The sequence below is a fragment of the Aristolochia californica genome, unplaced genomic scaffold, assembly GCF_029961685.1.
Source record: "Aristolochia californica isolate CCGP_79_NKW_82.1479 unplaced genomic scaffold, dmAriCali1.0.hap1 SCAF_3, whole genome shotgun sequence".
Taxonomy (NCBI): domain Eukaryota; kingdom Viridiplantae; phylum Streptophyta; class Magnoliopsida; order Piperales; family Aristolochiaceae; genus Aristolochia; species Aristolochia californica.
Window position 1 is genome coordinate 6,395,738 of NW_027181992.1, and position 22,527 is coordinate 6,418,264.

General features: G+C 35.8%; 3 protein-coding genes and 1 non-coding gene across 5 annotated transcripts; 1 reads left to right on the forward strand and 3 right to left on the reverse strand.

The window, feature by feature from the left end:
- Positions 1-235: 235 nt before the first annotated feature.
- On the reverse strand, positions 236-2,100 carry LOC137960522 (isoeugenol synthase 1-like). The gene is made up of 5 exons (XM_068808168.1): positions 1,915-2,100; positions 1,431-1,565; positions 1,123-1,351; positions 628-831; positions 236-516 (listed from the first exon to the last, which is right to left on the reverse strand). Exons 1-5 carry the CDS (start codon positions 2,098-2,100, stop codon positions 317-319), a joined length of 954 nt encoding a protein of 317 aa, XP_068664269.1. The 3' UTR covers positions 236-316.
- Positions 2,101-8,062: 5,962 nt separating this feature from the next.
- Positions 8,063-9,379, forward strand: LOC137958339 (serine/threonine-protein kinase-like protein At3g51990). The gene has a single exon (XM_068805302.1). It carries the CDS (start codon positions 8,071-8,073, stop codon positions 9,139-9,141), a length of 1,071 nt encoding a protein of 356 aa, XP_068661403.1. The 5' UTR covers positions 8,063-8,070; the 3' UTR covers positions 9,142-9,379.
- Positions 9,380-9,961: 582 nt separating this feature from the next.
- Positions 9,962-21,663, reverse strand: LOC137959066 (tubulin-folding cofactor B). 2 transcript variants are annotated; one of them, XM_068806346.1, is made up of 9 exons: positions 21,538-21,663; positions 20,848-21,038; positions 20,506-20,657; positions 19,292-19,410; positions 16,959-17,020; positions 16,723-16,764; positions 14,341-14,474; positions 11,910-11,979; positions 9,962-10,187 (listed from the first exon to the last, which is right to left on the reverse strand). In XM_068806346.1, exons 2-9 carry the CDS (start codon positions 20,947-20,949, stop codon positions 10,140-10,142), a joined length of 729 nt encoding a protein of 242 aa, XP_068662447.1. In that variant the 5' UTR covers positions 20,950-21,038; positions 21,538-21,663; the 3' UTR covers positions 9,962-10,139. The 2 variants fall into 2 exon arrangements, with proteins under 2 accessions (XP_068662447.1, XP_068662446.1); XM_068806345.1 differs by having other exon boundaries at positions 20,848-21,068.
- Positions 18,042-18,144, reverse strand: LOC137960663 (U6 spliceosomal RNA). Its single transcript, XR_011114215.1, has one exon. It is a non-coding gene; the product is annotated as a U6 spliceosomal RNA (small nuclear RNA).
- Positions 21,664-22,527: the final 864 nt, after the last annotated feature.

Genomic DNA, 22,527 nt, shown 5'->3' on the forward strand with positions numbered 1-22,527 from the left:
TGCAGATTTCACACACCAGTGGACCGATTTCTGAGTCGGCTTCAACGAACTGTTATTTTAATTATGCATCGGTGCGAAGAAGCCTGGCCGAGGACGGGACAACTACTACCCTCATCCACTACATCCATCTGCAAACTCCAAACCAAACAAACTACTAATCCAGAAAAAAAAAAAAAAAAACATGCCGTCGTCATACTTATTGAAAAACAAGTAATCTTTATTGAAAAACAACAACTACACGCGTTTACTGTCTGTAATCTATTTGATGCTAATCCACAGCAATGTAAGATAGACGTGAATTACAAGATTAAAGAGTTTAGGCAAACGCTGCAAGCTTTGTTTTTGGAGGTTGCACAATGCAGATATCGAGGAAACGATCGACAGACGTGTAATCGTAAGTTGGGTATAGCGCGGAAGTTTCCAAGTCGTCCTCCCGCAGCTCAAAGCTCATCTGATCGCCTTTGACGAAGATGTTGTGAAGAACGGCGACCGGGATGTTGTCTGGATGTGGAAGAGCTGCAAATGAGGGGGGGAAATTAATAATCAAAATGAAAACCACTTGATTGATAGCTTCTTCTTGGTTGGAAGTTTTAAAAGGTGTTGAAGATTCACGAGTCATGAACTCACTCTCGGACAGCTTTACAATTTCTTCTTCTGGGATATGGATTTTCTTCAGTGTCCTTCCAGTTTTTTTCTCCCATGAGCTGACCAAGTCCAGTTGCGTGACAATGTTGCCTGGTGGCCTGTAGATGATCAGCCGATTCTGGGCTCGAGGATCGTTGGCCGCCATAACAGTATAAGCAGCTACGTCTTCTTCGTAATTCAATACAGCTGATCAGCAAAGAAATTTTCCAGTTTAAATTTATAGTTACTTGATGGATAAGACATGAAAACTTGCTGTACTGGGCGTGATGGAGCCTTCACCAAGAAGCTCACCTTATTCTTCCAAGGAATCAGATGAAATATATTTGTCCCTTAATTGCCTTGTTTTGAATTGGATTTTAACAAATTATGATTTTGTGTTATGATGCAAAATTTTAGTTATGAGAACGTCCTCTACATGGAATTATCAGATTCAGAAGAAAACCAGAATAGCTAATTAGTTGTTTTTGCAATCTTTACCCTTAGCTTTGCCATCGCCGTAGATGGTGATTTCTTCCCTCTCTTCGTGGGGATGGAGAAGGAAATCAACGAAGTAAGCTGAAAAAGAGTTGGCGGATACGAAAGTATAAGGAATTCCAGCTGCTTCTGCTGCGCGCCTGATCTTCTTCTTGTTCTCAAGCAACCTTTCAAATGGCGGAAGCCCGTGTACTCTATCCACTTCATTGCCATATTCTGAGGGGACAAACCTCTGTTTACCAAAATAAAATATGGGTGAGAGTGGAACATGGAATGAGACAAATATATATAAAGAGAGGGAGAGAGAGTACCTTGATGTTACCGGCTTCCTTGATAGCATCGATGATTTTGAGTTGATCCAGATGTTGCGGAACTGCTAAGGCAGAGATCACCACGTCTACTTGTTTGATCATGGAGACGAGCTTTTCGTGCTCATTCAATTGTCCCTAACGCATTGATGATTTACAGTAAGGAACAATTCAAGGCAAAAGCATCTTTGGGATAGTAACCAAGATACAGCTAGTTTATCCTGCACTATTCAGACGGAAAACAGCTAGTAAAGCTTGAAGAAATATCAGTAACGGCGGGATCTCTTCCATGAAACAGATGACTCTAGCTCAGTAAGATTTCACTGTAACAGAAAGCACCGGAATCTGGATATATATATATCCATTCACTAGGTACTTAATGGTATCGATCAAGATTCTTCTTCTTTTTCTTAGGGACCATGTTTTCCTCGCGATAAGTTGAGGAAGCGAGAAACTTGCCCTCCATTTTCAAATAAAGATAGGCTACCTGAAACACCACAACTCCCATGGATTCGAATTGACGGATGAGTTCAACCTTCGGAGTGTCAGCAGAGAGAGCGATCGGTCTTACATAAACACATGTAGGGTGCCCCATGGCCGTGCTCGCCTTTACAATGTATTTTCCAAGATATCCGGTTGCACCCAAGATAAGAATTCTGTTCTTAGCGGCCATGGATGTCTCCTCTTCCCTCATCTTCCTGAGATGGAGATGGGTTTTTTTTTCTTCTTTTTACGAGCGAGAGAAGAAGAGGAGAGCAGACGAGGGTTGCCGTCACTTCTTTCACACTAGTGGCTTCCAACTTACATAGAAAGCTGACGGTGAGTGAACCCCATGTGTGAATCTTTAACACAAAAGCTATTAAAATTTGGTGCAGGTAACCATCAAGATCACCGGCGACCACTCAGAAGACAAGGACAATGTAACCGTTCTTCTCGTATCCATGGCCTGATTCAAACCGGTCGATTTCTACTTGGGCATTCTGCTTCAGCTCTGCCATCGTCATCGTATAGAAAAAAAAATTAGCTACTTGGTTGAAGCAACAACAAGGTGCACTTGAAGGGGTAAAAGATCCCTGGTCTTATTATACCTGATCCGACTTCGATTAACACAAATAATCCAAGTGGGAATATCATAAAATGGTGGTAGTTGGTGTATAATGACCTTGTTCTAATCTTTAGTCTTCATCATGTACATCCATTTTATGTCTTCTCCCACTATGGATTTGAAAACGACGATGGTCTTCCATTTTTTTTATTTTTTTTTCCTGCTCTTGTTTTGTTTAGACGCAGTAAAAGATGAGGATGTGACGAAATCAAAACTCAGAAAGTCTATTTATAGCAATATCTTTTTCAAGAAGCCTAAAATTTCATTTGTTTAGTGATCAATTACGATTACTAAACAATACTAAGTTGATTTTCTGGGAAGGTGATATCTTACTCAAGAAAGGACTGTTCCAAGATCAACAGAAGTAGTAATGTTTAGTGATCAATTCCACAAAACGCATTGACTGAGTCTGCTGTTGTTAGTGGAGGGAAGAGATGGTAAGAGCATCTAGGACCACTATTTTGTCAAAATTCTACTGAAACCTCAAGGATCAAATAAGAGCTCTGGTCATGTCATTATGCTACTCCTATGGCTTTTACTTTGCATTCACATCCATGCCAAGTTTGTTGAAAAGATGGATGCATTAAACAATAGTTAAACATGGATCTAACATGGATTAGTGAGTACAAAAATTATTGAGTTTATTAGTTGAAAAATAAGTTTTCTAACTTGGCTGGTCATTCTGGGATTGGCCTTGGACTTAACTTCACACGGTATCAAAGCATGTACTCATATGTGAAAAGAGGTTTACTTGGACCCAATTTCATACTATGAACTGTAAAAACTATCACATTTGAGTTGAAAGATTATAATATAAGCACTAAAGTAATTTATATAAAATCAAAAAAACTTAAAAGGTTTTTATTTTGAATCACCTATTTTCATATTTCTTAGTGTTTTTTAAAACAAACCCAATCCATTTTGAAGATCACCAACCTATTATATGATTTGAATTTTAGTTAGGCGGGGTAATGCTTATCCTACTCGTGAACTGACTGATTGACTCCAATTGTTTGAGTCATTTATCTCTCTCAATTCAAACGAAAAAGTAAAGGAAGGCAGCATCTCCCCACCCACTTCCAAATCTCAATAACATAAGAGTGTTGGGGCACCTCCCTTTGTGTAAGTACAGCTAAAGGAGAGGGGCATCGACAACGAAAGTAGCTTAAGACTTGGAATCTTTATCACCTTTTATTCATGACATTCTTTTAACGTTTCTTGAACATAATTATTTGGAAAGAGGTACCTCTTTTCCCATCCTGGATATTTTGTTAGACAAAGACTTGCTTTAATGCGGAGGAATTAGCTTTTGGTGCAATTGAAATGCTAACAACATGAGTTTCATCAACTGGAATCTTAACATCTCCATATCGTACGCTTATGTGGCTAATTTTTGAAAATATTTTGATTTCTTACTCTAAAAAAATTAAGCAAACCTTATATAATCTCATACGTACACATTTGAATTTTTCATCTCCATCTTTGCAATTCAAACTCAATTTTCATCAATAGTTTATGTAGTTGAATACTTTTTTTTTTTTTTTGGTATTTGTGACTTCCATCAAACAAATGTTGCAGTGAGTGGTACAAAATTGACTTAGGAACTTATTTTTGAGTTGATACCAACCATTTATAGATTATATTGAGTTCAACAAACTAGTAAAAAATGTTCTTTTCAACAAGCAGCAAAAATATTTCAACATGATGTTTTGGGTTGTCATTTCCTTTTAATTGTTGGAGATTTGGTGGCTTATATCCAAGTGATAATCATAGAATTTGGATTCTCTTACTGTAAGGCCAAAAATCGGTTTCAAAAGTTGTTTATGCCTCATCCATTGCTTGAGTCTTGAATGTTATTTTTAATGATCGACTTGAGAGCTTCATGACAAGGTAACTCCTAAGTTGAAGAACTTGTTGATTTGCTATTGGAGCAGAAGATGTGTCTCGTGAAGCTAAACAAATTTGAAAAGGATATTTTGGATGGGAAGATTCTCCAAGATTTATCATCAATGACTAAATTCGACTCATATACCATACAATTTGAGCATCCCTTACACGAATTTGCTCGTATCTTTCCATCCTCGCTTGTAGTACCTTTGTCACTTGTTCTTCCAAACTTTTCGTATGCACCACCATATGATAGATATGTTAACCCTTGGAGAATTTGGTTGTGTTGAGTTATCTTCTTTCAAGGTAAATAGATATTCCTCTCATCTTTCTAAGGAACTGTTGTAGCACTCCTTGTATTATTTTACTATCACCTATATTACAATAAGACTTGAAGGTCAAGAATGACTTTTTAATGATATCCAAAGTGAAGTACTTTATCTACAACTGCTACAAATGTAATTGCCCAAAAATGGGCATGGTGTATGATCATTGTCACACATATGGAGGCTTCAAACTTTTTATTTTCTTCCATTTTAACGCATAGTCAAACCATTGACAATTCTTCCTCATTGATCAGCTGACTAAATGCAAATAAGTGGTTGACGTAGCACTTCCAGAAACCCCTTTGTTTTATTGTGGCAGTTCCATGATGAATTGTGTATCTAACTTACTCCTTGTACTTAGGGGTGGCACCAAACCAAACTGGCTCGTGAACCGTTCAAGTTAAGCTCAAAAAAAACTCGGCTTAGTTCAATTTTTACTTGAGTTCGGCTTTATCCCAAACTTGAAATAAAGCTCGTTAAGTATAATAAGCCAAGCTCGAGATTTTCCAAGCTCGGCTTGTTAGCTCGTGAGCCAACTCATTAGCAAAGATTTTCTTACAAAAATACCCTTTAGTCTAATTGCTCTCGTCAATTCCCTCGTTAGTTGGTTGATAGTTGCTCTTATTTACCTCAAACCTAAAAGATGATCGATCATTTAACCCTTTTGGGTCCCTCGTCATCTAATGTTGTTGTTTGCCAATGGAATAAATACTATTGGTGGAGGTTTCTTTTAGGTCTATTAAGCTAGTTATTATACATTAGTATGCTGCATTGCAAAGTCTTGAACTCCTCTGTGATACCTGGCAGTTCAATGGTACCAAAGTCATCACAATATTCTCTTTATTTATTTTTGACAGTTTTTTTTTTTAAATTTTAAATGTAGGTTGGAGCTCAAACCTAGCTAGCGCTCGGGCTCGGGCTCAAACTCGATTCCAATTTTAGGCTCGAACTTGAGCTCAAGTTCAAAGTATTCAGATCAAGCCAAGCTCGAACATATGCAGGTTCGACCTTGGCTCGGCTTGATACCACCCCTACTTGCACTTAGATGGCCAGCAAACAGATCAACTCTTTTTTATGGCTTAGATATAAACTTGTTTCTTCTTTACGCCTTTAAGTTTCCATGAGGTAAGGGTCGATTTTTTTAATTTTTAATTTTGGTGTTTGTGGAGAGGCAAAGAGGTCCTATCAGGTATACCAAAAATGTCGATATACAAAGGGGGTTGGTCCATGAAGAGGCATGATTGTGACTGTGATGACAAGAGAAAGATACAAGATTCAAGTGATATGAGGTCTTACCACTAATTTGGTCTTCTGGTTTGATCTTCACAAGAACTTGATTAGAGCCTTGAACAGTCTTATAGATATAGTGGAATTGGTTGACTAGCTTCAACTTTAGAGCTAGTCTACACATAATGTTTGACAAAAAGATTTGATCAAATATTGCGTGTGGTGGATCCAAGGATAGTGGCAAAGTAGCAACAAATATAATTATTTATTGCTACTATTATAGTAAGAATCTAACAAGACTTTAGGCATACCAGCAAGAAGTCTGACCAAATCTCTAGAAGTCTTTCTCCCCCCAAGAATGGCCCCTCTAGCCTAAAGAATTCTTGCTGTCTAATTGAGGTGGTTTAACCACCCCTACCTTTCTTTCTCCGACTTCTTCTTCTTCTCCCCTTAACTAGCTCCATATGTAAGGAAAGACGAATGTTTAACAAGACTCTTTCTCTCTCATAGGATTACAACAATTATCCTCTCATGTGATTTGAAATTGTGCGACCTTCTTTCTTCAAGTGGCACTTTCTTGCAAAGCCATATATTAATTATGTGCCACCTCATTTCTTTATGTAGTACTATCCCCAATATGCCACCTTCTTTACTTAGGTGGCACTCTCATACCACGCCACAAGTCACCAATATGAAGATGTATATGTCATCTCTTTGATAAGATTTAAGCCTTCAAATTTAATCGAGAGCTTCACAAATCTTCCAATTTGATTGTGATAGTGACATTATCTGGTCGACTTTAATCTCAATCTTTGGATTTTGATCATCCTATTAATAATCCAAATTTTGATAAATTTTTTGACTTTGACCATTAATTAACCGGTGTTTGTAATTTTTTATCACAAGAGTTTCAATTTTACTATTGGTCAACCAATATCTAGATTTTTCCAATCTTGATCGTTGATCAATATCCACGGTATAGATCATCGATTGAGGTTCTAATTCTAGCGATTAAATGTTTATGTTTACAACTAATAAGATTAGTAAAAAGTTACTAAAGAATCATAAGAAATAAGTAAAGGGTATTATTATTTTTTATAATCATATAATAAAATTTATAAAGGGAATTTTCAAATATAAAAATTTATCCTTTAAATTTTATTTTTCATGTTTTACCTTATTAAATAAAAGGAGTTAGTAGACCAGCTAAAGCAAGGGTTAAAGTTCTTGTTGTCATTTGGTGGATTTTCATTGAAATAAAATACAGTCAATAGATTTTTTAGATATAAAAAAAATTATAAAAAGATATTTTACATATTATTTGGCAAAAAATCCTGAACCAATTATATCATGAAATATAATGGTGCAGATGATGGTTTCATAACCAAATTAGAAATGTAAAATTAAATATCAACTGGAACAAAATATAATTAGTTGAGAGGACATATAGAACAATTAACTTTTTAGCTACTTTGAACAACCTGTAAACAAGCTGCATGCTTAAATCTAAGGAGAAAGATTTACTCAGCCACATCTGAGATGCAATCAGAACCATATGGATCCACATTAAAAGACGAGTTTGATTGCCACTTTTACTGAGACAACACGTAGAAATCTCAGGTTGAATCCGTTTGTCATCAAATAGGTGACTGAGAGTGAAAAACTCGGTTTCTTAGAGGATTTGATCTCAAGTTAAAGAGTTCTGAGTTTCTGCATACCATGTGTCCACGTACATGTCTTCCTCCAGAACAGAAAATTTTCAGCTTTGCTTCGAAGGACAGATAATTTTAATCAAACCCTCTCATTCTTGTTTCTTAAGTAAAAACACTAGGATGTTACCATCTGACTGCATAGATGTTACCCAAAGATTCACAACTGATCTTATATTATAAACTTTAATGCATAAAGCGAATGAGCATCTCTCACGATTTGCTTTATCTTCTTCCTTTTCCCTCTTTACAACTTCTTTAGCTTTCCCCACATAGCCCGAGACCCCTTTATCATCTTACGACAAACTACTCTTCGGTCTTTCCCTTCTCTTTTAAAAGTTGTACTGGCTTAACGAAGATTAGAAGAAGCAGAGCCAGAAAGAAGAAGAATGGAGAAGATGTCGTGCAGACGCATAGAGATGGCGACCGAAGGCTTCTCTTTGGAGCGCTTGATCGGGAAAGGAAGCCATGGAAGAGTCTACAAGGGAGTCCTCGAAGGTGGGAAGCATGTTGCAGTGAAGAAAGCTTCGACGGGACTACACCTTCTCGGAGACGATTCAAAACTCGATAACGAAATACAGATTCTCTCGTCTATTAAGAATCAACACATCGTTAATCTGCTGGGTGTCTGTCAAGAATCCGGTCACAAGCTGCTCGTCATGGAGTTCATGGCAAATGGATCGATGGAGGAATTACTCCACAGCGCCCCGGAGCCACCCACTTGGTCCAGGCGAGCGATCATGGCCCTGCAAATAGCCATGGCCATTCAGGCCCTTCATGAGGCAACTCCATATTCCATCATTCACAGAGACATCAAGTCTGCCAATGTTTTGATCGATTCACAGCGCAACGCTAAGTTGGCTGATTTCGGCCTGGCAGTAAAAGCACCACCCGCTCTACTGCGCGTGGGCGATTTACTTGGTTTTGATCTTATTCATAGCAGCAGGGACTCCGTCGAGACGGTGCCTGCAGGGACCATTGGTTATATAGATCCTTGTTACACAACGCCAGGGAAGTTGAGCACTAAAACTGACATTTTCAGTTTTGGAGTTTTATTACTTGAGATTGTTAGTGGGAGAAGAGCAATGGATATAGGGCTGGAGCCAGTTTCAGTTGTTGAATGGGCTATGCCACTGATTGAACAGAAAAGAGTGAAGGAGATCTATGACTCCCGAGTTGTATTACCCAACAACATGAAGAGAGTAGCTAGCCACATGCTTAAAATTGCAGCTAGGAGTGTCTCGTCCAAAGAAGAGGAAAGGCCTTCAATAGGAGAAATTGTGACCAAGTTGACGATCGAGTTGCAACACAGACAATTCTCAGTTCGGAGCCTTCTAAGGAGCAGTTTATGGAGAGGAAATCATCATCTTGTAATCAAGAGAAAACGAACGGCAACAGAAACATTTAAGAGTGAGCGAAAGGGAAAAGAAGATGCTCAGCTTATTCCATCTCTCGGATGAGAAGCAAGGTTTCAGACAGTAATTGACACACTGCAACTCGTTCCAAGTCTTCGAGTTCGTAAACCATGGATAGGAACGTTTCAACTTGCAGGCCGTCCAAATAGAAAATGGCCAAGAGCAGGTGAGAGAGCATAACATTCTGTGGCGATCTACAACAAACTTTGTTTATAAGCCTCATCATTCTATGCTGTCAGGCAAAGCTTTCTTTTCTGTTCCGTCTCCCTTCTATATTGAAATATATCTCCACCAAACACTTTCTATTTTTTAAAAATATACAATACAGAATACAGATATCGTTATTGTAACAAAAGAGAAAATAAAGAGAGACAAGACTGCCAAATGAATAAAGTAGAACAGATGACGAAGACTAGTTTAAAACATAAAAAATCCTCTATGAACAAGTCCATATTTAGCATTTTTCTGCGTTTAGAACATAAAAATTCCTCCATGAACGAAGAAAATCATGGGACACAAAAGGATAATAAATCCTTGGAAACCTTTTTCAGATAGTGAAAGACAGATAACAAGAATACAAAAGCTACAATCAAACTTCCCCAGCACCCGTTGGGAGCCGGAACCTGGACGAGCTGGCATATTACTCGCTTGAACAATCTGCAAGCAAAGCCATCAATCCATCGCTAACGAAAGTCAGTTTCTGAGTTGTCAGTACTGATATCTTTGCGACTAGCTTATGAAACGGAAAGCGGCCGAACCGTTTCTTCGTCATTTATTTATTAGTCCAGAAAGGTCCTATTTTAATTTGAAAAACTATATTTTCAAATTTGGCTTTTGACAGTTCAATATTCAGCATCTCCTCAAATGAAACAACAATAAATAATTGACACCATATATTTTATAAGACCATCGACAGCAAACCATTAATATTTTCAAAAAAAAAAAAAAATAGTAAACTTCTGTATCATTAATAGTGAACATTTATATCAGATCAACAACCATCCACAACATGCTCTTCAATGATCTTGCATCGCACGACCATTTCAAATCTCATCCTCATCGAAAGGATCTCGCTCAGGGTAATCTCCTACCTGACAAATGATTGATAGATCAGAACAAAATCTAGTTCGAATTTCTATTGATGAATGTACCATAGTTGCATTGTACATACAGTTGGCTAAGAGCACGAAAAACAACAATTGGTATATTAACCAAATGAGATTTCATAGAAGGCAAAGGAGGTATAACAACCACTAGGAAGTGAGATGAACAAAGAACAAATAACAAAGAAAAGATAAAAAGCATAGCACTAGACAATACAAGCTGATTAAGAAAGAAGAGAACTAGTAAATGAGAAAGGCACTCCTCACAACCAGCTGTCGTTCATTAGAGCCACCACCAGCCAAAGTTTTGCAGACGACTCAACTGTGCTTGGCTTGCTTGCATTGATCACAAAAAACAAATCCCAATCGCCCCAACACATTTATAAGCTAAACCTCATGTTTTGTTGGATAACAAGACAGGAAAGGGTAGCAGATCTTTTCTTCCGAGGGAGTCTCTATATCCACTTCCAGATTCATAAAAAAATTCTCCAGTTGCATATATATTCCCATTATCCCAAGCAAGCGGCTGTTGCTCACCTGACACAATCATACGAGGTTACAATTCACCCAACACATCATCTGGGGTGAACAAGAATTGGGGATCAGATACGGGCAAAATTCCCTCCAATGGCTGAGATGTTCAGTCGACTCTCTCCCCCTTTCTGGGGGTCCAGACCCCTACGAGTGAGCAGAAAAGGGAGGAAAGAGGCCCAGTATGGTTCACTGAACACCAACCCAATCTCGACAATAAAAGTACAAGCAACTACATCAACATTTTCTATTCCTTGTGTGAACGGACACTTTGTCATTAGAGTGTGTTAAAAAGGACAAGAAAGCTTTTTTCTTTGTTTTGTTTACTCAGCGCATATTGTTTCACTATAGATAAGACTAAACTAGAATTAGTTCTGTAGAGTTTCAAGTTCTCAAATCTCTAAAACTAAAACACTGGAATTAAATAGAGCATCCGAGCTTGAGTAAATATTTCCAAAATATAGTAGTTAACATTATTCAATATCTCAATAGAACACATTATTCTGTCTCCTCAAGAATTAGAAGTACAAGATGCTTTCCAATCTTTTCTTAACCTCAAGCATTTGTTCACATCAAGAGTGATTGCCACGACATTTTTTTTATGGAGGAAGAAAATAAAATATTGACTTCATATAGACAAGACTCCAAAAGTCAATATTACTTCTATCTTGGGGGTAATGTGTTAGGATTGCATTACTGGAGGAACGTGTTGGACTTTTTATTACCAAGATATCGATTTTCAGAAAAAAATTTAGCATATTTTAATGTTAGAATATATAAGTCTAGATTTAGTATGCTACTGTTGACAGCAACACGGAAGAAGAGAGAACAAAAAAGTAAAGAAACAAGGGGAGAAGAGAGTACCACAAGTGAGGAGAGAATTTCTCTCCTCTTGAATACTATTTCTTTTTTCCCAAAATGTAAAAGGCAAGGAAAGAAAAAAAATCACTTTCAAATGCTACAGCAGTCGGCTCTTACTCATGCTAAAATTACTGTTAGGCAGGCAATGGAATTCTAAAAATTTTACAACTACATCTAAATACACCCAATCATAACAAGCCAAACACTAAAAATGACTCTCAGCTCTGAATATATTAAAACAAAGATTACTTAGGTAAAGGTAATTAATCACCCAAGATAAAAGGTACTTAATCACACAGGAAATAACCAGAAACAAACCTTTACTTTGTCTGGCCTGAGCAATGCACCATGAAGTGGACGACACTCAAAGTAGCGCTTTCCTTTGACCCTGTATGTCAGAATTGACAACATGAAGACATCTTAAAGAAATTCAGTATCCCACACTAGCTATCGTAAAAGTTCAATGCAGTAAAGCAATTAAAAGAAAAATAACTTGCTATGCTCAAATCCACGAGGACAAGAACATACGAAAAAATATGAAGTAGAAACTTCAGAAGGTTTCTCATGACAACCAACATATCAGTGGTTTGGTGCAAGCTTTAAAGTGCTTGAAACATGACAAATGAAGAGGATTAATTGATGAGAACCATTGCAATACCACATCATCGATGTGAAATAATCTCATCTATAACTTAAAAACTTAAACATTAGTTATTTTAAAACATACTGACTTCCAAACCTAGACATATTGCTAATCCAGCAAAAGAGGAAAGATAATATCTCACATTAGACACTATACAAAGACCGATGTTGTTGGTCTCAAGATCCCCATTGAAATAATTTTGATAATAACAAACACGTAAATCACTAATGATGTACAATTAAAGTATGTCTTACAGCTCTAGAAAGCCCTAAAATGAAAATTTTAACAGCATATTGTTCGACCAGTCATGATCCGTTCAAACGGCCCAGACAAAAAAGGTAGCAAGCAGCTCATTCCAGAAAGCACATCGTCCAAACAGCCTAACAGCACCATCTAACTGGACAAAAGAGCTCAGCACAGCAAGCAACACCAGAAAAGCAAAGCCGTCTGACCAAACAACCCTCGTCTGACTGGATAGAGAGAGAAAATGCTCTTTTGAAGACCATTTGCCAAAATATCCAAACAGCTAGCCCAAAAAAAGGGAAAAAGGAAAACAAGAAAAAACAAGGTCATAAGAAGAAGGCCATTAGACCGGATTACCCCCATTTGACCGAATATGAGATAAAAAAGGTACTTTAGACACCAGTTTGGTCAGCCAAAAAAATGTTGAGAATAAAAGCTAAAGGAGTGACTTAGGAAGGTCGACTAACTGGACGAAGACTGTGAACTGCCAGGAGAGAGAAAAGCCATCGGAAACATCCATTTGACAAACCATCAAAACGACCAGCCAAAAGAAATCAAACACCCAAAAGATGAAAAAGAAGAAGCGCCTAACCAGGACCGTTTGATCAGTCCACTACTATCTAAATAGCATGTTCCAAAAAAGTTGTGGAACGAGAATAAATGCTTAGATTTGGGCAAGACAAGTCTCCAAAAATTTGTAAGTAACCTATCTATGTGATTAACAACTCTTCACATAAGTTTTAAGTATTTTATCAAGATCTTTAGTCAAGACTTTACCGAGTTTCAGAAGAGGATAGAAGGTCGATTTCCAAGCTCAACAGTTCAATTTGAATGTTGAGAACATGGTTTTTTAAGTTGATTTCCCTCAAACAAAAGTTCTCAAACTTTGAAATCGTCAAAGTTATTTAGAACATGACTTGTAGGCTTTAGATTGTGAAATCATCATTTAATTAAGCTGCTTTTAAGTGTCCCTCATATTTCAAAACCAATCCGATTTTTCTCTGAGATTTGAATTTTTAAAATCTAATCATTTAAAAACTTAATTGAGCTGCTATTACATAGAATAGATACTTAGGATTGGTGCACCCATCCATACAATGCTTGTAGTTTAATATTTGCCTGCTTGAAGAGGCTTTTGCAGTTAGGTTAAATTGCAAACAAGTGCATTACACTTTAGGAGTCAATTTGGCACTCGGAGAAAGTGTAAGGCAATGAACCACTATAAATCCCTAGATGTTCATTGTATGTCCATAAGCCTTTACTTTGAAATCATTTTGGCACATTGAATTAATCAGATTGTGACCACAGTTAAGGGCTAAATGGAAGAAACCAAAATGAGTCAAATCTAGCGGCAAAATTAAACAAACCTGTTGCCCATCACCTCTCCATTCTCTATCTTTTGAGATAGCTCATAAGAGCCGACAAGGAAGCTTCACAAGTTCATGGAAAAACATAATTTGTTCAGTTTCAGATTTTTAAGTTTATTGGTTTACTTAGTTTTATTAGCACATCTCTGTCCATTGCATAATCACAAAGAAAAAAAAATGCACTCCATTCTTATCATAGAATCAGAAGGGAGGAACATCTAATAAACCAAGAAAGAAATGTCTACAGTACCATCATATCACACCTATGAAGGAAATGAATTAATTTGTTCTAAAGGCAAAATATCAGAAAAATGCATCCACAAGTTTTGAACATTTATAATTTCTAATATCTAATATTGAAACAAATGCTGAATACTTGAACAAGTTCCGCTTCCACGAGTACCAAGCTTTTCTAGACCAAGAAATTAAAAGTAAAGCATAAAAGCTTCCAAAAGTTCTCAGTATCATAACACAATGCAAAGCAAAAAACACTTACATTCCATCATGTTTCCCAAGAGGTTCATCATACTCTACTCCAACCCAGAAACCAGGAGCCACAGTTTCAGCTCGTCCCACAAATTTAACAACACCTCTTTTTGCTCCAGGTTCTATCTCACATCTATCGCCAACCTAAAACCAAGAAACGGTTGTTTTGACTGAGGAACTACAGGCAGTAAAAGAATAATAGGATCTTCTCTATGTTTTACTTGTAAGTGAAAATAAGAACAAAACTAAGTTTAGAAAAAATAAAAACAAAAAGAGTACAAAACAAAGGCATCCACAGTTTTCAACAAAGAATCAGCTACTTCACCAATTATGTGAATTTTATGTTCATTTTTATTCAGAAAAGAGTTTAAACAAGGACTTAGACGACAGCAAAACTAGCTGAAACACGATCTATCCCAACCATAGAAAAACAGGGTGACATTTCAAGTTTAAAAAATCAAACTAAATTAAACATTAACTTAAAAATTCAAATCAACTAGGACAGGAAGGATTTTTTAGATTTTTGGGCAAGTAGGTATTATAAAAAAATTTAATCCCAGGAGAATATCCACAAAAAGGCCTCACCAAGTTCACTCCCCAAAACTGAATGATGTCACTATCACCTGACTAACTGATGTAGTACATAACTCCAATGTTGAAGAAATTGCTAAAAAGTATGAGGACAAACTAAATCATCCCAAACTATTGAAGATTTATCAAAGGAGAAAGCAAAAAAGGAAAGGGGAAGACTGAAAAGACAGCAGGTTGCTATTTTTGAAAAGTTATTTTTTTGGAAAGAACCATGGTCTAGTACTCTCTATACAAGAAAAATTAGCAAATTTCTACTTTTATTAGTTTCCTAGTTTGTTAATAAGTCCCATTAGAGAAGTTTTATTTAGGAAAGTGTCTAGTTACTAATGCCCTTTATTAGTAATCAATTTAGGCAAGTCATAAAATCTCGATTCAATCGTAATTCGGAACTTATACTAAGAAAATTTTGCCTAAGTGACGTATCCTATCATGGCAAGGACATGGTAGTTTTAGATATATTGTAACTTTCACAAGTAGTTTAAGAATAATACAGATTCTCCCTTTGGCTGCTAGAGCAGAATTGTTTTTTTCTTTCTTTTGCAAAGATTTTTTTTTTTTTTTTTTGAGAAAAGATGATTATATTAACAGACGAACCAAAACCAAAATACAAAAATCAGAAGAGCAGACCCCAAACAACAAGGGATTGGAGGGTTGCTCCCTGTTTGGCAAGCACATCAGTCATCATCAAATCTGAAATCCCCAAGGGGCCTGCATAGGAGAAACACCGATTACCAGAGGAGTCAAAGATAACTCCCCCAAATCTAGCAATCCCGGGATTACCAAATGAAGAGCCAACAAATTTAGCTTGAGGAGCCCGGGTCTTGGTGGGGTCCATTCGTTCACAATAGGGGGCTTTGTTCTAGTATGTAATTGAACTAAACAGCTCCAATTATCACGGATAGAAGAGCCCACGAAAGGGGGAAAAACCTTCTTGGTAAGCAGCCAAGAGGAAATGTGCCCTGAGATACGATCTGTTGGGCAGGGAATAATTTCTTAGTGTATTTTTCTCTTGTGCTGGCTACTAGTAACTTGAAAACCAGGAATTTTCTAGATTTGAGAAGATAAAGGTTGGATTACCCTTATTCCAGCTTCCCTATCAGCTTTATTTCTATAACTTGGTGCGTTACTGGCCCAAGCATATAGGGGTAAGTCAATAAACTTAGAAATTCACAAATTTTAAGAAGGAGAAATTAATCTGAATAACCACTACACAAGCAAAATAAATGTGTAAAAAATAAATTAAAAGTAAATAAATTGATAAACAGAGTTTGCAAAATAGAGGGAAAAGCAATGACAATGTTTCATTCTGTTGATGGAACAATAGTTGCTTGATCAAGCTGACCAGTAGTTTTAGGCAACAGTCCAATCCTCACAATTTAGAAACATCAAAATGAGACTCATCAAATGTTGAACCATCATAAACCCCAGGAAAATGTTGCATGCCCAAGATAATATGATTACGAAGCCTTTATCCCAGGTATATACACACAAGAACCCGTGCAATAGTGTATCTAGTTTTGCTTAAACTTCAATGTCTATGTTGTACTCCTAAGCTGGTGCTTCCACACAGAAGAAGTAAGAGAATGGAATAGGTGTTTAACATGATATATTCATCTGAGTCAGGGCTATTGAAGTATGATAACAAACATGTTCAGCATGTACAACAAACCTCGGTAAAGAAACTGAAGGGCCCCACAGGAAACGGGTAGTCCATTCACTGTGGCGCCCATAGCAGGATGACATTAACTATCTGACCATGTGATCTTTAAGGTTAGTTAGATGCAAAAGCACCGCCACTTGCCTTTATTCTGGAGGAGAGGTCATCCATATAGTTATCTGATGTCTGCCCAAAGAATAAGAAAGATTCAGCACATACAGCATAACCTAAACAAGAAAACTTAGAAGGCCATTGTTATGATCAGAACCTTTAATTCAAAAAAGGATATCTTCAAAAAGAAATGTTTGAGATCTTAATTAAATTTAAAAGAAAGAAAAATCGAGCTGAAAAAACAAAGTATAAAAGAAAGATTAGCTTACTTTATTTTCAAGGACTGAAGGGCTTTGAGTTGCCAATTTCTCCTTAAATTTTCTGAAAGTACCTTCACAAAGAAAAAGAAATCTATAAGCATGACGTTGTTCCCTTACATTATTAAATCTAAAACTCTTAAAAAACAAAATTCAGTGTAGCACAGAAGGCCCTTTTACAGTCAGAACTCATATAAATTTATTCAAGCAACCTTTCTAAGAGAGAAATCAACTTGAAATACTAAAGTACAAACCAGATGACCAGCCCAAAAAAGAAAAGGGTAACAAGTATAACTTGAACAACAACACTATTAAAATTCATTTAAAAAAAAATATAACTTGAACAGAAACAGTAAGAATACTTTCATCTACTAGGAAAGACCAGCCTCCCTGATGCTCACACAATCTATGCTTTTTACACCATAAAAATCCACAGTTCTTCGAATCTAAACTATCACCAATCGCAAGTATAAATTCATTAAGCCATAAATAATTCATACTCTTAAAATAAAAGTTAAGCCCATGAAATGCTACTAATGCACCCATCACCATTTTGCAGTTACACAAGTCAACCTTTTGACATAAAAATTTGTTTTTAATGGCAAATAAACTATCTGTACTTTATGTTTCTGGGAACAATCAAAAATATATCAATGTCAGAAAAAATCTTGAGGCAATTAGATAGGAAAAGGTCTCCTAACTTTGGCAAGCCATTTTGGGAAACTAAAAACCAACTTTAACACGATATTAGAGCATGCCATCTGTTTTATTGGGCCTAGTTTATGTCTCAATTAGTTTATACCCTGTTTATGTTATCTACATCTTAAACATGTTCTCCATTTGGTTAGGCTTAGACGCAAAGGGGAGTGTTTGTGGGAACAACCTGAACACATAATGTCAAGAAAGATCCTATGGTTAGTAGTTGGATAAAGGCATCTTAATTTGGGCTAGTCACTTTGGGATGGTCCCTAACCCAACTTTAACAATTTATATTTTACTTTGCTTTTAACTTAGGATTTTTTAAAGTAACCTTCGGGGGACGGGAATGTATCATCTCCACTCCCTTAAATATAAAAGTAAGAGAGCAAATGCACTAATTGGGAACAAAATTTCTCAATTTGTTTGTGTCATTCTTGCACAAGAACCATGTTGATTTTCACTATATCATTCCAATTTTGTCTGATGTCCCCGAAAAGACCTTTTGACATAAAAATCATAATCATCATTTTGTAAGATTGTGGTCTCTGACTAAACTTAGCTGCAGCCTAAACGAGTCAACATTGTAGACTAGAAAATCAGAAACTCAAAAAATATTTATCAAGTTGTGATCCAAACAGATATTTGCTAAACCAAAAACCAAAGGTCCAAATGATGTCTTCATATTCTGTTAAAACAACAAAAAGAAACAAATCAGAACGAGTAAAAGAAAAATAGCACAAATTGCCCAAGATACTTCTTTATTAAAATCTGGATACTCCCAGAACCAGTATCCCAACCAGATGAGTATTTTTGCAACATTTTTGTCCTCCTGCGTAACTTCGGAAGTACTCATATATGAAACAGCTATTTCTCATGCATTGAGCACTTCTCTTGTTTTTCTGAGACTCTCCAATGAACCCAAACCCCACATAAATCTCCTCAGTCTGGCATTAAGCCAATTGTCATTTCCCTGCCAAGAATATATATAATTTTTTTAAATTTTTTATTAAAAACTTTAGGTAATAGTTTAAGCTGGTACAATTGCAATTATATTACTTAATACGTTTTGTTAATTAATTCAGGTCTTATCAGCACAAATTTGATTTAGATGTTGGTCAGACAATTCACTACAGACCTGATTTGGCCGTCAAATTATCTTACCTAATACCACACCAGGACCCCAGCCACCATTATAATTTCACTTCTTACTCTTTAAAGTCAACCAAAGAGAACAGCAAACAGCACTAATTGGAAATGACGTAAAAAATCAGAATCAAGTTTTTTAAGAAATGCAAAACTGATCCTTATTAAGTGGTTGCAAAATTATATCAAGAGAGAACAGAACAAATGATGCATAATTGGCTTCCAATCAAAAATACCCTTTTGGGAATATGCAAATTAGAATAATCTCAATCAGCAGCAAACTGAAAACACAAAATATCTGTGCTGATGACTGCCATATCCATAAAAAGAAAAAGGATAGGGATTCTAGGACTTAAACAATACTTTACTAGCCCGGACTACTTCAAGGGTCCATTTTTCATCACAAGCAATTAATTTAAATATCAAACAAGCAATTCTCAACTCAACAAACATATGCGCACTATGATGAATACTCCAATTAAAACATATTTCCAGTAGCATACCATCTCGTTTATTATAGGCTTCATCAGAGATAGAGTATTTCTCAACAAGTGAAGTGTCTTCCAACCAGCCGCCTGAAGTCACTGATGCAGGGTCTAGATCTATGATATGCACTCGATACCTAATATATGCCATTCAATGAAGAACATATTATAATAAAAATGACAAGAAAGGGTAGATATCAGACAAATAAGAAACATAACAGCTGAATCAATACAGATTTTTTGGGGATTTTGACATCAATATCCAACTTTAAGATTGAATATGGAGAAGCATGCTCACCAAACACATCCAAAGAAATGATAATAATTTCATGACATGCCACGTGGACATTTTTTTTTGAAAGAAGATGTATACATGCCACGTGGACATTGACACACCATATGAGGAAAAAAGGATAAACTAGACTAAACATTCAGAAAAGGTTGTAGGAAAGTGGTTTTCAAAATGGGCTGGATACCTAACCTGGCAGATAAATGAAAATTGACTAAGCTGTAATCGTACCAAGCATATTTTCAGTAGTTCTATAAACAGTTCATTCTTTGTGTATAAAATCAGTAAGAACCAACCTAATTCAAAATCATTGAGTTAATAACAGATGAAAATATTGCTCAGCCATTGATGCAAAAAGAAAGTATGAGACCAAAAAAATAAGTGAACAAAGGCATCATAGAGGTAAGACTCTGCTCTGATGAAGATTTTCTTTTCTTTTTATAAAGACAGCGAGAAATGCATTATATTAAGAAGGAGAGAAAAGAGACTGCAATGTATCAAAGGAAAAAATTCAGACAGCAACAAGCAAGATAAAAACAAAAGTGCAAAATACATCAATCTATGGAATGGACACTTAAGAAATGTATTAAAATGGTAAAATTACAGAACACAATCAGACCACCACTCCTCAGAGATTCAAAATGTACCAATGCATTACTTTCAATGAAGTTAAACTGAGCCTACCCCACTCATAAAGGTTATAAACTTCTAGAACTCAAAAAGTAGACTTATCACAATGACCAATGTTTAAGAGAATGAGGGAGGCCATCGTGTGTTGGACATAAGATGTTGTTGGGATCATAGGATGATTCAGTAAAGCAAATTCCCATGTAAGGGCCACCTTATAATCAATTTCACCGATATAAGATATAAAATGTAGGAAAGGAAAGACAACTTATCCATTTTCAAGAAATTAAAGAAACAAAAATTAGTATAAACTGACCCATCTTGTGGAGAGTAAAAACCTAGGGGCCTTAGGTTGTCATCCATTTCACACACTTTTGCTCCTGTATCATCGTAAAGGTCAAGTTTCATTGACTCAACTGAAGTGCCGCACTTTCTCCATAGCTTCTCTTTTGCAGACTCTACAGTAGTCTGAGAGAAATTAACCACATACATTTATCACTAAGAAGCATAAACCTCATGGACAGGGAACACCTTATGTCTGATATGAAGGTAGAACAAACATTTGGTATGGTTTTGCTTTCACAGAGCACATCTGAGTTCTGTAATGAATTAGAAAAAAACACACAAAAATAAAAATCACTAAGAAGAAGTGGCAGACCTGCAGTGAGAAGCGAACGTCAGCAGAAAAACTCTTTATGTTAGAGTGCGTTACTCTCAGCAGAACTGAATCATCAGCAGGAATCTGTAGACGTGACGCCATTGTTCCACTCTGCTTCTTCCCGACTATTGTGATACTGCCAACAAGCAAGATGACCACTATGCTACTGTACCCGGGAATTCTTCTCTCAGCTATTCGAATGGAAGGGCAAACATTAATACCTGTATATCAGTGAAGAGACATGCAATCATCCAACAAGGGGAAGCTCAGACAACTCTCAACAATATAAAACAGGACGGAAGGGCTAGTACAAGAGGCTGAGGTGGAGCCCAAATCAGTGGTGGCTGAGTGTACAGAAGAAAAATGAGTTTAAAATGTCTTTTGAAAGATAAAGGTTGGGACAATAAGCCTTTTATTCATTATAGCACTTCCTATTATGTAAACAATCTCAGAAATTAGCATGTAAGTTTTCATTTTTTCTATTAATATATAAACAGAATATTTTCTTTCAAGATAATATATTTATACTTCGACTTGTCACGTACTCAGGGAATTATTTTGTCTCCACTGTACCTTTTTAGATAGAAGATGATGTAATAAAGGAAATTGACTTTCCTTTCAAGAGGATTAGAGATGGAGAATGAAAACGAAAACAAAAGGACGAAGAGAACGGGGAGAAAATCGGCTTACTTGTTGGCTGTTCGGCTGTTCCGTATGACTGCGACGAATGGCGGAAGAATTTTAGGGCTGAAGGACGAACGACACTGACACTCTTTAAATCTGAAGAGTGAGAGCGGGATCTGAGACCTCCTGTCTTTGCCTTGATAGCCAGGGTAATGCCTTTTCAAAGTGAAACTGATAGCTAAAAATAATTATTTTTTGGTATTATTGTGGAAAATGGAAAATATATTATAAAGTGAATTATTATATTAGTGTGCAGAATAAAAATAGTGGAAAGTGGATAAAGAGTTTATTAATAAAATACTTGATATATTCAAGCTTATTAAGATACTTGATTTAACTTTTTAATTAATAAATTAAAACAAATAATAAAATATTGATTTAATTAAATATAAAAAATAATATACCTAAACAAACATGTTTACTTTTATAATGCTTAGATAATTAATCAAAATTTTAATTTTATAATATCTAAATTGTCACTCTTATATTAGTAATTTATATTAAAAGTCAAATATATATACATAAATAGAGTATTCTATTATATAATTTTTGTTGATAGATTTAACTTTTATAAGATGGTTTTATTTGATTTTTATAAATAAAATACGATAGATTTTAGGTTAGTATAAAAAAATTACAAAATAAAATAATTACAACGTAAAATCAAAATATTAATTTAATTAGTTATAAAATACAAAACAAAGAATGTTTAAATTTATAATATTAAAAGTCATGAATTCATGTAAATAAATAAATAGGATATTTTATTATATAAAAATATATCGATAGATTAAAGTTTTATAATATGGCTTTATTTAATCTTTTATTAATAAATAAGAAGATATTAGTTTAGTCTAATTTAATAAACTAATTATAAAGTAAATAAAAATATTAATTTATTCAACTTTGAGAGAGGTTAAGAGGAGTTGATGATATTGTCAGTTTAGGGTTTAGGGCGGCAAGGGAAAAAACAAAGGGGAACGGAGAAGAAGGGTG

What these genes read in the sequence shown, in the direction of transcription:
- LOC137960522 (XM_068808168.1), bottom strand. Translation starts at nt 2,100, where the DNA reads ATGGCCGCTAAGAACAGAATTCTTATCTTGGGTGCAACCGGATATCTT. An exon ending in CGGCGATGGCAAAGCTAAGG is followed by an intron (nt 832 to 1,122) that starts GTAAAGATTGCA and finishes TTTGCTGATCAG; the next exon opens with CTGTATTGAATTACGAAGAA. An exon ending in AATTGTAAAGCTGTCCGAGA is followed by an intron (nt 517 to 627) that starts GTGAGTTCATGA and finishes CCTCATTTGCAG; the next exon opens with CTCTTCCACATCCAGACAAC.
- LOC137958339 (XM_068805302.1), top strand. Translation starts at nt 8,071, where the DNA reads ATGGAGAAGATGTCGTGCAGACGCATAGAGATGGCGACCGAAGGCTTC.
- LOC137959066 (XM_068806346.1), bottom strand. Translation starts at nt 20,949, where the DNA reads ATGGCGTCACGTCTACAGATTCCTGCTGATGATTCAGTTCTGCTGAGA. An exon ending in CTTGGGAAACATGATGGAAT is followed by an intron (nt 11,980 to 14,340) that starts GTAAGTGTTTTT and finishes TCTGACATACAG; the next exon opens with GGTCAAAGGAAAGCGCTACT. An exon ending in TCAGGCCAGACAAAGTAAAG is followed by an intron (nt 10,188 to 11,909) that starts GTTTGTTTCTGG and finishes ATCATTTGTCAG; the next exon opens with GTAGGAGATTACCCTGAGCG.